Here is a 13,392-nt window from a genome sequence, read left to right as displayed (position 1 = left end):
TAACCATAAATCAGCCGACAGCTTGCCTCCTCCGTTAAGTGGTGGCAGTAAATGGCACTGAATTATTTACATTTACATTTTTAACATTTAGCTGATGTTTTCATCTGGAGGAAGCTACAATGGGTGCACTGGTGGAGTAAGCTGCTGTAACTAGTTGAACATTAGACTACAGCAGAGGGCGCAAGGGTCAGAGGTCACAGGGAGGGAGAGTATGGAAGTCTATGGGTGCCAACAATGAAATAAAATCATATGCTCCTGAAGTTGTGCTAAAAAGCTATATGTTAAAGGAACTAAAAAACATAAAGAAAACAATTTAAGATAAAACTCTTGCTAAAATTGGGGTGGGGGCAGCAAAAGTATCCTTGTAGATGCCCTGTGGTAGATTAAACATGCTAAAGTGACAATGTGATGAATTGCTTTTAGGATTGCCTTACAATTGAGAAAACATGACGCAGTGCCGTATGGGGGACATCTTCCTTTAGAGGTTTTCCAGGCATGTCCAACTGTTTGGAGACCCCAGGATAGACCCAGAACAAGCTAGAGAGATTATATATCTCACTTAGCCTGGGAGGGCCTCGGGATTGAGGAGGAGCTGGAAAATGTTGCTGGGGAGAGGGATGTATGAATTACATTGCTTAACTGGCTGCTGCCGCAACTTGGCCATGGATAAGGGACTGTTCATTACTTATGAGACAGGAGGGGGTGATGCAAAAGGGGGAGGCATGTCAAACATTTTTTCAAGCAATTTTTAGTTAGTTTGTTTGTTTGTTTGTTTGTTTTTATCTTAAGGGAGGGGCATACACATTTCATTGGTTTTATTTTGAATTTAATTTATTGCTGTTTTTTAAAGAAAACATGCCATCCAAACCGCCACAGGTAGGGGCATGTTTCCTTTGTAAATCATCAAAATTACACCATTTATCATAGCTTGAAACTTTAAAAACAGAAATTATCATTGGATTTCTGATGGTCCATAAACACATCATGTGTCAAAAATAAGCTGTTTGCATGAGCTAACCAGCATGCACAACAAGAGTGATAAACCAAGGGATTTTGTCCTCAACTTTTAACTTTTTACTTTTACACATCAAATGGTAAGTTTTAAAAATCTAATAACTACGCTGTGGTGAAGGGAGGGTCGTGCATTTTCCACCAGTCACTCAGGGAGGTTCAAGGAAAAAAAAATTGTCGCTTTGAGTAGGGTCAAAATTTTCAAAGAAAAGTCACACTTCTTCTGATAAGTAAAGAACAGGCCCTAAGTGGAACAAAAATGGATAGTTAGATATGAGTGGACTTGTAACAAAGTATTTTTTCAGCATAGTATTTTGCTAAGGTAAAGGATTTGAATTCTCTTCCACTGCTCTTAGTCTTGCAAACAAATTAATTAATAAAGGAATCAATGAATAATGTTTTTGAACAAAAAATGTCAGTGTAAAACTAACTCTAACTGGGGATAATAAACTTGTGAGAGGAGGAAGGCCAGAGGAAAGGAATCTGGATGTTTGTTCTAACGAAAATGATGTAGAATAATATTTCTGTTATGGAATTTGAAATTTGCCATCTCAACCCTAATCCCAAATTGTAGCTGTAGTGACATGTTCATCATGTTCACATTCACTGTTGCTTCATGCTCAGCTTTATTATGAATAATAGGCCTGGTTCTATTTATTATTTTATGTAAATATAATAAACTAATAAGATAAAGAAATGGTTTGTGTTTATAATTACAGTAATTAAGTGCAAATAATATAGACCACAGCTAAGTGCTGTCTTCTATTTTATTAGTTTTGTAGATTTGACATATAATTTAAATCAATTTAGAAATGCTCAAACTAGGGAAATGTTCAAGACAGATGTTATCTACTGTATGTTGAAACGTTTTTAAACACATTTTAAAGGATATAGCCTACATTCACAATATGTGTCTTTTTTTGTCTTTGAGTTTGCTCTCACTCCACTAATGGGGTCCTAATCAAATTGGGAGACAATTTTAATCTTGCACAGTTTGACTTTCTGTGCTTAAACTAAACTGAATCCTCACATTTCAACACTTTCCTTTCAACTGATATTTCAAACTTACTTAACATTTAAAATAAACAACTTTGAGTAGTTCCACACTGTATTCAGAATTTCAACTATTTCAAAGGTTTGAATGCCAAATGTCAGTAGTGAGCACATGTAAAAGTTAGCCTATTCTAGTCTTAAAACTTTATATTATAGGAATGACAAGCTTAATATTTTCTACTCAAGTAGGCTAATAGAATCCTTAATACCATGGAGAAGTGGATTATTATTTTATCAACTTGAAATTAGCTTCTTTAATGCTGTATAATGTAATTTAGACTTTTTTTATTTGAAAAATTGTGATAATGTGTTACATTACTGTGTATAGAGTGTTTAATGGAAAATAGTTTCTGTCATCCAGTCACAAATTGTGGCATTATGGAGTGAAAAATTGTGTGTATAACATCTTCCAAAATAACAGTATTGCCAATGGTCTTCTGACAGTGTGGGGAGCTGTGCGATCAGCACACAATTTTTTTAAAAGGCGGGACTTCCTATAAACCAACCAATAGGTACATAGGACACTGGATGTGCTTTGAAAGGTCGCTCCTAGTAAACTCGTCATTCCCGGCAACACTGTCCAATAAAATTAATGAAAGTTCCTTTAGTCCCACCCTTATAAACCTACCGGCCAGTAAAAACATTGTAATTCAATAAAGTTCTATCCGATAGGCCAGGATGACGGATGTCATATGGTGATGAGCCAATTATGAATAAAGGAGGGCTCTCTCTGGCCAATGGGCGTTTAGGACGTAGACGCTGAGCTTATAAATGACAAGGTGACAATCTGTCCCCTTCCTACATTCATTGACTGCCGCTGTGCGCGAGAGCAGCTAATCCCGGGCCCTCCGAAAGCCGTAACAAACCGGTAATATTTGCATTTCATAGCTCCTACACTTCATATGCATTCACTTACGTTCTCGTTTTAAATGCATGTGCGTCGCACAGTTAAACTTAACAGCCGAAGTCGTCAGAAATCGCTTGTAAAGCTAGCTGTCATTGCTAATATTCGTTAGCTATCAAGCTAGGTCGGCCATTCAATGACTTGGTTAATAGGAATGACTTTAGAGCCGATTAGTATGTGGTGCTCTTGGTTTATCTATATGACAGGTAATGGAGCAGTAGTAACAGCGTTTCGGCCGTAGCTGTGGTTGTAGGCTACTGCTGGTGCATGCAGCAAGTCGTACGCTAAGCACAGCGCGGCCAAGCAGCTCTGATAGATACTTGAATGTAAAATGTCTGACACTCGGGCCTACCGTGCTTTGAATCAGTCCGCCGCTACAAGGACATGCCTGTCGGAGACTTGTGGTGTCATGTCGCTCCTTGTCATTGCATTACGGCACGGTTGAAGTTTACTGTAGCCGGGAGTGCACCGTGCCTGGTCCCCAGGCCCAATGTGACCGCCTGTGGCTCATTTTTGACCTTCAATACTGCAGACTGGTTAGCTTAGCAACTTAGCTTAGCTCCGGCGCTTCTCCTCGTTTACGAGGACACCCAGGTCTAAACAGGTGTCACGATCATGCGAGCTAGCCTTCCCTCCAGCCTTGCGAGAATTAAAATCGGCTTTTTCCCAAAATGCTGAGATTTACTGAAGTCCACAACATGCAACACAACTTAAAGCAGAAACGTCCTCGAGGCTTCAGCTAATGGCGTCTCAAAGTGAGAGTGTTAGAGCCATTCATTCTGCAGCATGTGTGGATATTCAGCGGTTTATCTGGAGCTGATCCTCGCAGTAGTCGATGCAATTGGATTAGCCCTCTGGCTGAGCGTCAGGAGCAACAGACCAGAATTGATCTCCCCTGTCAACTTGCTAGACTTGACCTTTGCATACTCTAGTAATTCCTCTTGTGATTGGGTAGTTAATCTGAAACTGATTTATTTTACATGGTAGGGTTGTATGCACTGGAAACATACATCTATGTGTACTTTGACCCTGAGCTGTCAACCTAAGCCAACTTGTCTCTTGAGTAAAGCTGTCAAAACTGTGGGTCAGGAAAGAAACTGGCACAGAGCTGCAGCGTCTTTTTGAATCCCCGGTTCCTTTAGACACAATTTTCTCAAAGTCACCTGAGTTATAAACCAAAAATCGCTTTATCGTTAGGAAGTAGGTAGATTTATTGCCCACATCTTGATATGAAGATGAAGCCCTCCAAGACCTGTAGACTATAAATGTAAGCATTTGTGATGTGTATTGTACAAATTGTCTGAACCTTCTGACAGCTGTCAGTGGCATAGCAATTGCACTGTTTAAACTTAAAAGGTTCAAGGTTTGAGTCTTGAAATTGCCTTTATCCAGTGAATCTGAACAACTGAATCTGCTGTTTGATCAACCAGAAGTGACTGTGCACAAGAACACTGACTACACATGTAAACAGTTTCTTCTCTCTGCAGCTTCCAGCCATGTATGCCTGCGCCAAGTTCGTCACTTCTCCAGCTGTGGTACGTTACTCATAATACTATTGGAGAATAATATTCTTAAGATGTTCAAGTACTAATACAAGTTTTTGGGATCCTTTTTTTGTGTATTCAAGGACACAGTAGTTATGAATCACTGCCATGTTTTGCAAGTGCTCTTTATGACAGTTGCACAGTTAGTGGCATTTCTATGTCAGGTGGCCCTGCAGCATGTTGGGCATCTCAGTCATGGGGGGTGTTATAGAGTGTTCCATATTTACATTGGACACTCTGTTCAGCGGGACAGGCAGAACATCAGATGTAGATTCATTGCCCTGCTGTACTTAGATCTAAAACTACCAGTGTGAAACTTTGAGATTGCCGCAGTAGGTGTTTCACCATAATTTGATTTATTAATCATAATATTGATCAAATATAATCATCTTGTCAGACTTGATGTACAGTTTGTTTTTGCTCTGCTGTTCATTGTTTTGACATAATCCATTGTGTTAGCTGATACAGAGCGTGATCAAAGTTTCTACTTCAATTAACTGTTACGCTTTACTAGATATTTTTAATAAGGTAGATTGTAAATCTTAATTTATATTCTTAGAAAACAAGATTAACATAATGCACCTCTCTCATCTCAGTTGATATCTTGTACTATGATATACCTTAAATTTTAGCTGATCCTACTCCAAAAACTGCACAATTTAATCTGTTATTTCTGCCACCAAAAGTGAAATGTTGAGATGCTTAGTTTTGGCCTTTTGTTTTTGACCTTTGCAATGGAAAATGTTTTTTAAAGGTGACACATTGTTGAAGTGTAATAATATAGTTTTGTCTGTGTGCAGCTGCGTGGGGGGTCCAGAGTCCTCGCCCGGCCAGTCTCAGTCTCCCTCTTCAACAGACCTGAAGTCACAGTGGAGCAGCAGGTAAGTCCTTTGGCCTTCAATGACCCTGCACCCAATTGTCTTTACATGGCTTTACCCTCCTGCTGTCACATTTTACAAACACTGGGATGTGCGTAGGGATGGCCAGTATTGGTCATATTTATCAGTGTATCGCATATATCGTTGTTAGTATACAACACCAAAGATATAAGTGTTAAAGAGGAACTGCGGCCATTTTCAAAATCCATACATTTTATTCCTGTGGTCTTAAGACAGTCCAAATATATTAAGAACAACTTTGTCTCAAATCCAAAAATAGAGTGCTAAAACTCAAATTTGATGTAAGAGGATGTAAAGTCTGGAGCTGCTACAATGCCACTGACTTGGGAAAGATCAAGATTAAACTGAGAACACCCAGGTGAATGTTCTGAGCATATGGGAATATTTCTGTTTTCAGAACTGAGAACTCTACAACAAAATAAAACATATTTGAGTATTAAAAAAGAGAACACACATTTTGTGGGTCCACATAATCAGGCTTCCATTCATTGTCTATGGAGCAGCTCCAGACTATATACCCTATGACATCACAAGTTTGAGACTTCCTTCTCTGGTTGCTGGCTTTGACAGAGGGTAGCTCATGTTCACAAATACTGATTGAACTTTCCCAGGTCATGGAAATAACACATTGGAATTCTTAACTTAGGTGTTGTTCTCCTTTTCAATATACATCTGGATATAGAACTTTTTTGGATGGCTGTGAGGGTAGCAACCTCCCAGTGTACTGTAAATATATAGGGTATGGGTAGGACATGTAATATAACTATGAACACATAGTAAGGGTGTAACAATACATATATTTGTATTGACTCAGTCGGTACAAGGCTTTGGGTTCGGTTCTTATCAAAACCAAACCATACGTTGAACTATTCTATTAAACTCAAACTTAAACTGTTTGATATAATGTGCTCAGTGCCACTGCACTCAACAAGACAACATACTGTCTGTCCCTCCCACCACCAAACCAAAACTTTGTACTCAGGTGAAACACGCTGGGAGGCACGCTACGCCAAGCTAGCTTGTTGCAAGATGATGGTTAGTAACGCCATTACCAGACCAGAAATTGAAGATCCTCTGATAACCTACAGGTCAGGGGCGGACTGGGACTAAAAAACAGCCCTGGACTTTGACTCGGCCCAGCCCACAACAACCGGTGTGCAACACTGGCCGGCTCATAGATATGTATGGGCCGGCTGGCATCCAATTTAAAGGCTGCCACGTAGCAGACTGGACGTGGAACAGTAGATTATCAGGGAGAAAAAGAAAAACAAAAAAAAAAACGGTGATGACTGCGTGGCAGCTGCTGGCCGTCCTGGAGTACCGGCCGTTCTGTGATTCTCCAGAACCTCCAGATGGCCAGTCCGCCCCTGCTACAGGTCTTGTGTTTAAAGCCACTTCGGTTTCTCTGTGAATTATGAGAGCGATGGCGGGGAGAGTGGTGGATAAAAAAACAGAGCCAAAGAACAAGCCACCGCACAGCTAGACTCTCCTTAGCGGCTAATCCAGTGGCACAGTAACATGGACGAGCCGCTACAGAATGTAGTTAACAGCTAAGCCAGCGGCACACACATGGTTACACAGCACCCGCCCTGAACCAGTAAATAAGAGTTGCTGTGCGGTGATAGCCTCTCTTTCAGAAGCTAACAGCAGCTGATGTTAGTTCACAGCAGACTCCTACAGCAGTGAGTGGTAACTGCTCGCTGGCCAGGTAGGCGATAGAAATGACACTGATACTATGTGCTCTCAGTGGTAATTTGGCATTTGGGAAGGGGTTATATTAAGGATGGCTGCAGTGAATCATTAAGCTTGCTTTTAGGCCCACCCAAAAACTCCTGGACACAGAAATGACGAAAAACAGTTGAACAGTCTAACTCCACAATTCAGTTGGCCTACCACACTTCCAGTCTCATGTTTTTAGCATGTGAAATCTTTTGTATCTCAGCACCTGGACATCTTCCAGCAGGAATATGATCCACATCAAGAGAGAGATTAGCAACACTGGCAACCAAGATTACACGTTTCCCTAATGTTGGCATGTAGTTTCATGTTGGCTATGTAATGTAAACACTTGTAGTAGCGTGCCAGGAGCAGATGACCATATTAAGAAATCTGGCACACATTGTTATATCGTAGCTAAGAAAAGTAGAAAGGAAAAGTAGAAGAAAACTGGTTGCAGCAAAGTATTCAGAATGTTAGAAAACCTGAGGTTTTGCTCAAAGGAATTATTTCTGCTCTCCTTACCTTTCCAAAAATGTTTCCACTTTATAACCCCTTCGTTGTAACAGTATAAGACACAAAATATGGAAAAACATAATAGGTCTCCTTTGATGTTTTCCAGCATCACAAAAAGTAACAACAATTACTTGTATTTTTGTTTGGTGGTATTGAATTTGAATTCACGACTTTGGTGTGTGCTAGCACCGCTCACATCCTGTGGTTTAACAAATCAGTAGGTCAAAATCCACAGTAAATATGTGTGATGGACAAGGTACTATATAACTGACTTCCAGTGGATACATTAAAATTAATTAAATGCATAAACTGCACTTAAGTCAGGTCAGCTCTGACCTGGTCAGGTCACGTAGTGACATGTACTGTAGTCAATTCTCCTTTCCCTCCTCTCCCAGGCCCTGTTGCCAGTCAGCCAGTCTGCAGTCCTGACCCGCTCCTTCCAGACCAGCGCTGTCTCCCGGGACGTCGATACTGCCGCCAAGTTCATTGGTGCTGGTGCTGCCACAGTGGGTGTGGCTGGATCAGGAGCTGGAATTGGAACAGTGTTCGGCAGCCTCATCATTGGCTATGCCAGGTGAAGTTTTTATCCATCAGCCTTTTGGATGATTTAATCCACAGCATTCTGAAGTGTGTCACAGTGTTAACTGCTGTGACAATCCCTGATATCACAATCAACATAAAAGCCTTGTTTCAAACCACTATCTGAGATGCCAGGTGTGTTCCTACAGCACCTCTACAGCCACTAACACTGCATGGCCCTTCAACCCATTCAGATTAGAAACTGACTTTTTTAATCTACCTGAAAATGCTGTCTAAACTTTTTTTCGGACGGGGAAGAGGAAATTTTATTTTGAAACACCAGAACTCCTTCCTGACCTTGGAGACATTAGTTTGACTAAGTCATCGTAGGCTGCTGTTAGTTATGAATTGGACCTTGTGTTGCAGCCCAGCGCTGCCCACTGAGGTACAGAAATTAAAAGGGTGGCCCATCCCACAACAAGGGAAATATAGGCAGAGCTCAACTGTATGTAAATTTACTCTGACACAATGCAAGTGACCACCACGCAAGCGCTAGTCAGGCTCGTTTTGATAAACACAGTTGTTTACTACTCTGTTCAACTATGATATTTGAATGCAGCATTACTGACATCAGTACTGATCAGCTTTGGCTGCTGCAACAAGGTCCAGTGTAGCGTTGTGTATGTGGTGATTTGTCTGATGCGACTGGGACAAATGGAATGAATGTAATAACCAACAATACATTGACCCCAGGTAGAGTAGCTGTTGTTGCTGTCACAACACCCTGTGACTTCAGTTTTTTGCTGTAACAATAACTAAACATTTGTATACATAGATTAGAAGAACATTCTGTGTGAAGTGTTCTAGCAGGAAACTAAACTAGTCAGCTGGTGTGGCTTGAATGGCCTGGGATGTGACTTACAGATAAAGGGGCATTGTAAGGCCTTGTCATCCATACACTGGTGTATTTTAAACGTAGCTTTTTCAGTGTATTTTGGTCGTTTGTTCCCACACACAGTGCATTTTTAGGTCACTAAAAACTACAAAACTGTCTTTTTATGGGTGAAGATTTTCAGAAATTTAATGTATTTCTTGACGCGTGGCCAGGGAAAACAGTTTCTGGCTTGAGACGTCACAGTGTGCACTGTTATCTCCTTCGGTGAGGCATCACAAATGAGGCAACATTTTGTGCAATGGTGGATGTGAACAAGTAGTGCTGGCTGTAACCTGCTAACAGGGCTTTATCATGTTTACACAATGTAAATTTACTCTTCAGCTATACTGAGACATCAGAATCTACAGCGTTCACTGCTCCACGTAGCCTTACGGTAATATCTTTTTTTCCAAGCTTCGGAATTGGACATCATAGGGCTGGGCGGAAAACCGGTATTTATTTTCGTTATGATATGAATTTTTCACATACCGCAATACCGGTGAATAGCCCAGACAACGTCCGGAACGTGCGCGGCGGGGACCCATTTCACCACTGCACACCACAGGCACACTTGAGCGGGTGAGAGTGAGAGCATATAGAAAAGTTTAGAGGCGAGAATGGCTGCTGGAGAGAGTCCTGAAAGCGAAGCAACTGTACATGATGACCCAGAAGAACGTCAAAAGAGCGTCATTCAGTTTGTAATGACAAGTTGACATTAACCAGGATGACATTACCAGAAGTTGACAAGTTGACACTGAATTTGTTTGGGATGTCCTTATAGTGACAACTTGACATTAACCAGGATGACATTACCAGAAGATGTCTTTATGTTAATGTCAACTTGTCATTATAAGGACATCCCAAACAAATTTAATGTCAACTTGTCATGACAAAGACAACTTCTGGTAATGTCACTTTTATTAATGTCAATTTGTGTTTTTTTTGTTTGTTTTTTTTAAACATCGTACCACCATCACAACATCTCGTCATGTATGTTTCATTTTATGGTCCTGCTATTCGATCGGATTATTTGTTTGTTTTTCCTGTGCCATCCAGAAGGTGTTTTCTGCTGCTGTCTGCCTGATTCCATGTGAATGCAGCATAACATGGTCTATCTTATTTGTAATAATCTAAACGTAAACAAAACAACGCTTCTGTTTGATGGTGAGGGTTATGTGTCAGACTCTTTCTTGGTCAGGACTGGTAACTTCTTGGAGTCTTGGGTAGGCTCGAGAGGTATCTCTTTTTTCATACCTGTCATACACTTTTGGAATTACACCAGGATATACGGTATATGATAGTGTTTGTGTGTGGTGCTAACCAACCCCAACTCCATCCCACCCTGCCAACCAGCCACTTATGTTCCACAAGCTCTCTTGGCATTTTTAGTCTAAATAGAATAAACTAAAAATGTCAAGAAAGGTAATATTCTTATACCCATGTTCCTTATTAAGCAGAGAATTGTGACTGTACACTTTCTGAATTCACTCTTTTCTCTTACAGAACTATGGCTAGCTTAATTGCCTTATTAACTAATCGTAAAACAAACTTATTTCAAACTCTACAGAAACAAAATAAATCTCAAAAACTTCTTGGCTAGTTATGTCAGTTGTAGTCCACATACTACAATCACAAAATCTGGTTTGGTCAAAATAAACCCTTAATTCACCAAGTTAGATGTGTTTTTGACTTTATTTAACATCATACCATTGGGATTTCTAAATGCCCTGGTATATCGTAATACTGTGATATCACCCAAGCTAAGTCTCGAGCTGGATTTTCTTGACAAGGCTAGCTGTTCCTGGTGTTTATGTTGAGCTTAATAAAGAGGCTGCTGGCTGTAGTTACATATTTACTGTGCAGATTAAGCTTATCACATTTGCAACAAGAAGGCAACTATGCACGTTTCCCAAAATGCTAGACAATTCCTTTATCACTTAACAAAATATTTTAAAGTGAATGCATTTTGGGGGAGCTTCAGGCCACTTTGTTCACAAGCGAAAATGTTTATTTCAGTCAGTATAAAGGTCTTTTTGGACCTGATCCAAAAGCCTACTCATGGAAAACCCACATGGTTTAAATAATCAAAAGATGTGGCCCAAAAGGGACCCAAGGGCAGTCAGAACTGGTCCCAATCCAAAATGTAGTAGACCTGAGCAAACCCAAATGGAGAGAAGACAAACACTAATGTAGCCACCATTAATGGGCAGCTACAGTTAAACAGGTGCAATACATGGCATTTTCTCTGCATGTTATAGTTCACCCTCCCATCTTGCCTCGATACATTCATGTTAATGGCTTGTTATTAATTGTGTGGTATTTGTTTAAGCAGAAGACATGAAAAACAGCTACTCATCTTGTTGTTTTAGCTCATTAGGTCCTGGAAATGCAGTGATTTCACTCGGGCTCTCAATGTTTGCACACAGACCTCTCAATGTTTGCACACAGACCTCTCACTCTCACAATATTTGGATGGCAAAATTCTGAACACATGATTTGTGGAAGAACGGAAGCTTTGTGTCCACCCTGCAAGATTGTTTTGAAATTGCCTGTCTTTTGTTTGGTTGCAGTGAAATTGACATTTAATTAAACATTTCTGACTGTGCTCCTCTGTGTTCTCATCTACAGGAACCCCTCCCTGAAGCAGCAGCTCTTCTCCTACGCCATCCTGGGATTTGCTCTGTCTGAGGCTATGGGTCTTTTCTGTCTGATGGTGGCGTTCCTCATCCTCTTCGCCATGTAAACCCGAAAACACACCTCACAGCTCCGCTCCTTTCACTTACCCCCTCTACCCTGTCTCATTTCCTTCCTTGCTCCCTTCTCCCTCCCTCCCTTCCATCCGGAGGGGGGTTTCCAGAATGGGAACTCTGAATGAGCTGATAGGCCATTCCAATCAGAAAAATATACATGGAAAAATATTTACATCTGAGGTTAACAAACCTCCAATCCTACATTTTTATGTTCCTACGCTTATTTTTGTTTTTCAGAAGTTTTATGTAAGACCTCACTTCGGTTGAAATAATCTGTCCAAAATAAATGGTTGGGATAACTAAAAACAGTCTGCAGTGTTTTAATCTTTTTTTTATTTGCTAAGAGAATAAACTATTGCATGTGTGCTGAGAAACACAATGGGTAATTGTTCCAAATGTCATTCCTATGCTTTGCCCTTTTTATAAATGAGACAGTGGCATCAGAGTGTTTAGTACCAAGGTTCCCCTTTGACTTCCTATAAAATATTAACAGATGTATGACGATCAACTGTGGTAATTATGGCAGCTTTTAAAATGAGTTGCCAGCTGTAGAGAGCCAAAATGTCCTGTTAAATTACATGTACTGTTTACTCACAAAATGGAAGGTATCACGAGTGCTTGTATTTTGTCTTTCATGTGGTCATTTTTAACAGGCTTTCAATGACCCCACTCATCAGCAGCCTCTGGTTTCCTCTCTAGTATGCTATTAAGACATTTGTAGAGTAATGAAAGGATGACTGGCATTTAATTTGGGCTTTAATGATTAATGTAAAATCAAATAAGATTAACAGTATTGTGACTATACCATATTCTGTTTTCGTCAATTAGTCACAATATAGGACTTGATATTTTGTAGATCTTAAGTGATTTTTGAAGAAGTTTGGATGCCACATCACAAGATACATTTTGGTGCTGAGCGCTGGGTTCTGACCCTGCAGAGCCTCCATAAAAAGTAATAAAAAAAAAAAAACCTAACCAAAAAAACAGGTTCTTTTGGTACCTGTCATTAACAGATTTAACCATGCAGTGCAGTGACTAACTCAAGCATGGAATCAATGATGGTGCGACTGTTCTGTGGAGTGTTTTGTAAAACCTGTTAAATTCACTGTAATAATGGGCGTTAAAGGGAAAGTCCAGATGTTTTGGAGTGGGCTTGTATGGGGTACCTATCCATAGACCATATAATGCATACAGTAGATGTCTGTCGGCACACTCCCAGTTTGAAGAAGCAGGCTGGAGACCAACAAGGAAGCTAAGCAACCTGATGCTGTGGATGGAGGCAGCAACAAAAGCTACCTAAAGAAGACCCATCTAAAACAAATCAGGTTAACACACTCATACACTGAGTATTTTTCTGCTTTACCTTAATGTCAGTGATTTCCAACAGGAAAATTAAGATGTTATATTGCTCTCTTCAAAGTCAGACTATTAAGAAAAATGGATTTAACATCTCTGAACACAAGCTGCTGGTCTGCCCTGTCTCCTTAAGTTAGTTTGTGTTATTGTGTGACTGGTGTTTAAAATGGTTAGTTCAGTAGACCATCAG

At 40.3% G+C, this 13,392-nt stretch overlaps 1 protein-coding gene across 2 annotated transcripts; it reads left to right on the top strand.

The window, feature by feature from the left end:
* The first annotated feature begins 2,790 nt into the window (after positions 1 to 2,790).
* atp5mc1 (ATP synthase membrane subunit c locus 1) lies at positions 2,791 to 12,152 on the top strand. Of its 2 annotated transcripts, XM_033645570.2 has the most exons (5): positions 2,791 to 2,932; positions 4,456 to 4,503; positions 5,313 to 5,393; positions 8,039 to 8,217; positions 11,725 to 12,152. In XM_033645570.2, the coding sequence occupies exons 2-5, from the start codon at positions 4,465 to 4,467 to the stop codon at positions 11,837 to 11,839; spliced, it is 414 nt and encodes a 137-aa protein (XP_033501461.1). In that variant the 5' UTR covers positions 2,791 to 2,932; positions 4,456 to 4,464; the 3' UTR covers positions 11,840 to 12,152. The 2 variants fall into 2 exon arrangements, with proteins under 2 accessions (XP_033501461.1, XP_078017791.1); XM_078161665.1 differs by lacking the exon at positions 2,791 to 2,932 and having other exon boundaries at positions 4,440 to 4,503.
* Positions 12,153 to 13,392: the final 1,240 nt, after the last annotated feature.

This window comes from Epinephelus lanceolatus, chromosome 18 (genome assembly GCF_041903045.1).
Source record: "Epinephelus lanceolatus isolate andai-2023 chromosome 18, ASM4190304v1, whole genome shotgun sequence".
In the NCBI taxonomy this organism is placed as follows: domain Eukaryota; kingdom Metazoa; phylum Chordata; class Actinopteri; order Perciformes; family Serranidae; genus Epinephelus; species Epinephelus lanceolatus.
The sequence above is the reverse complement of the archived record's forward strand: the minus strand, read 5'-3'. Positions and strand labels throughout refer to the sequence as shown.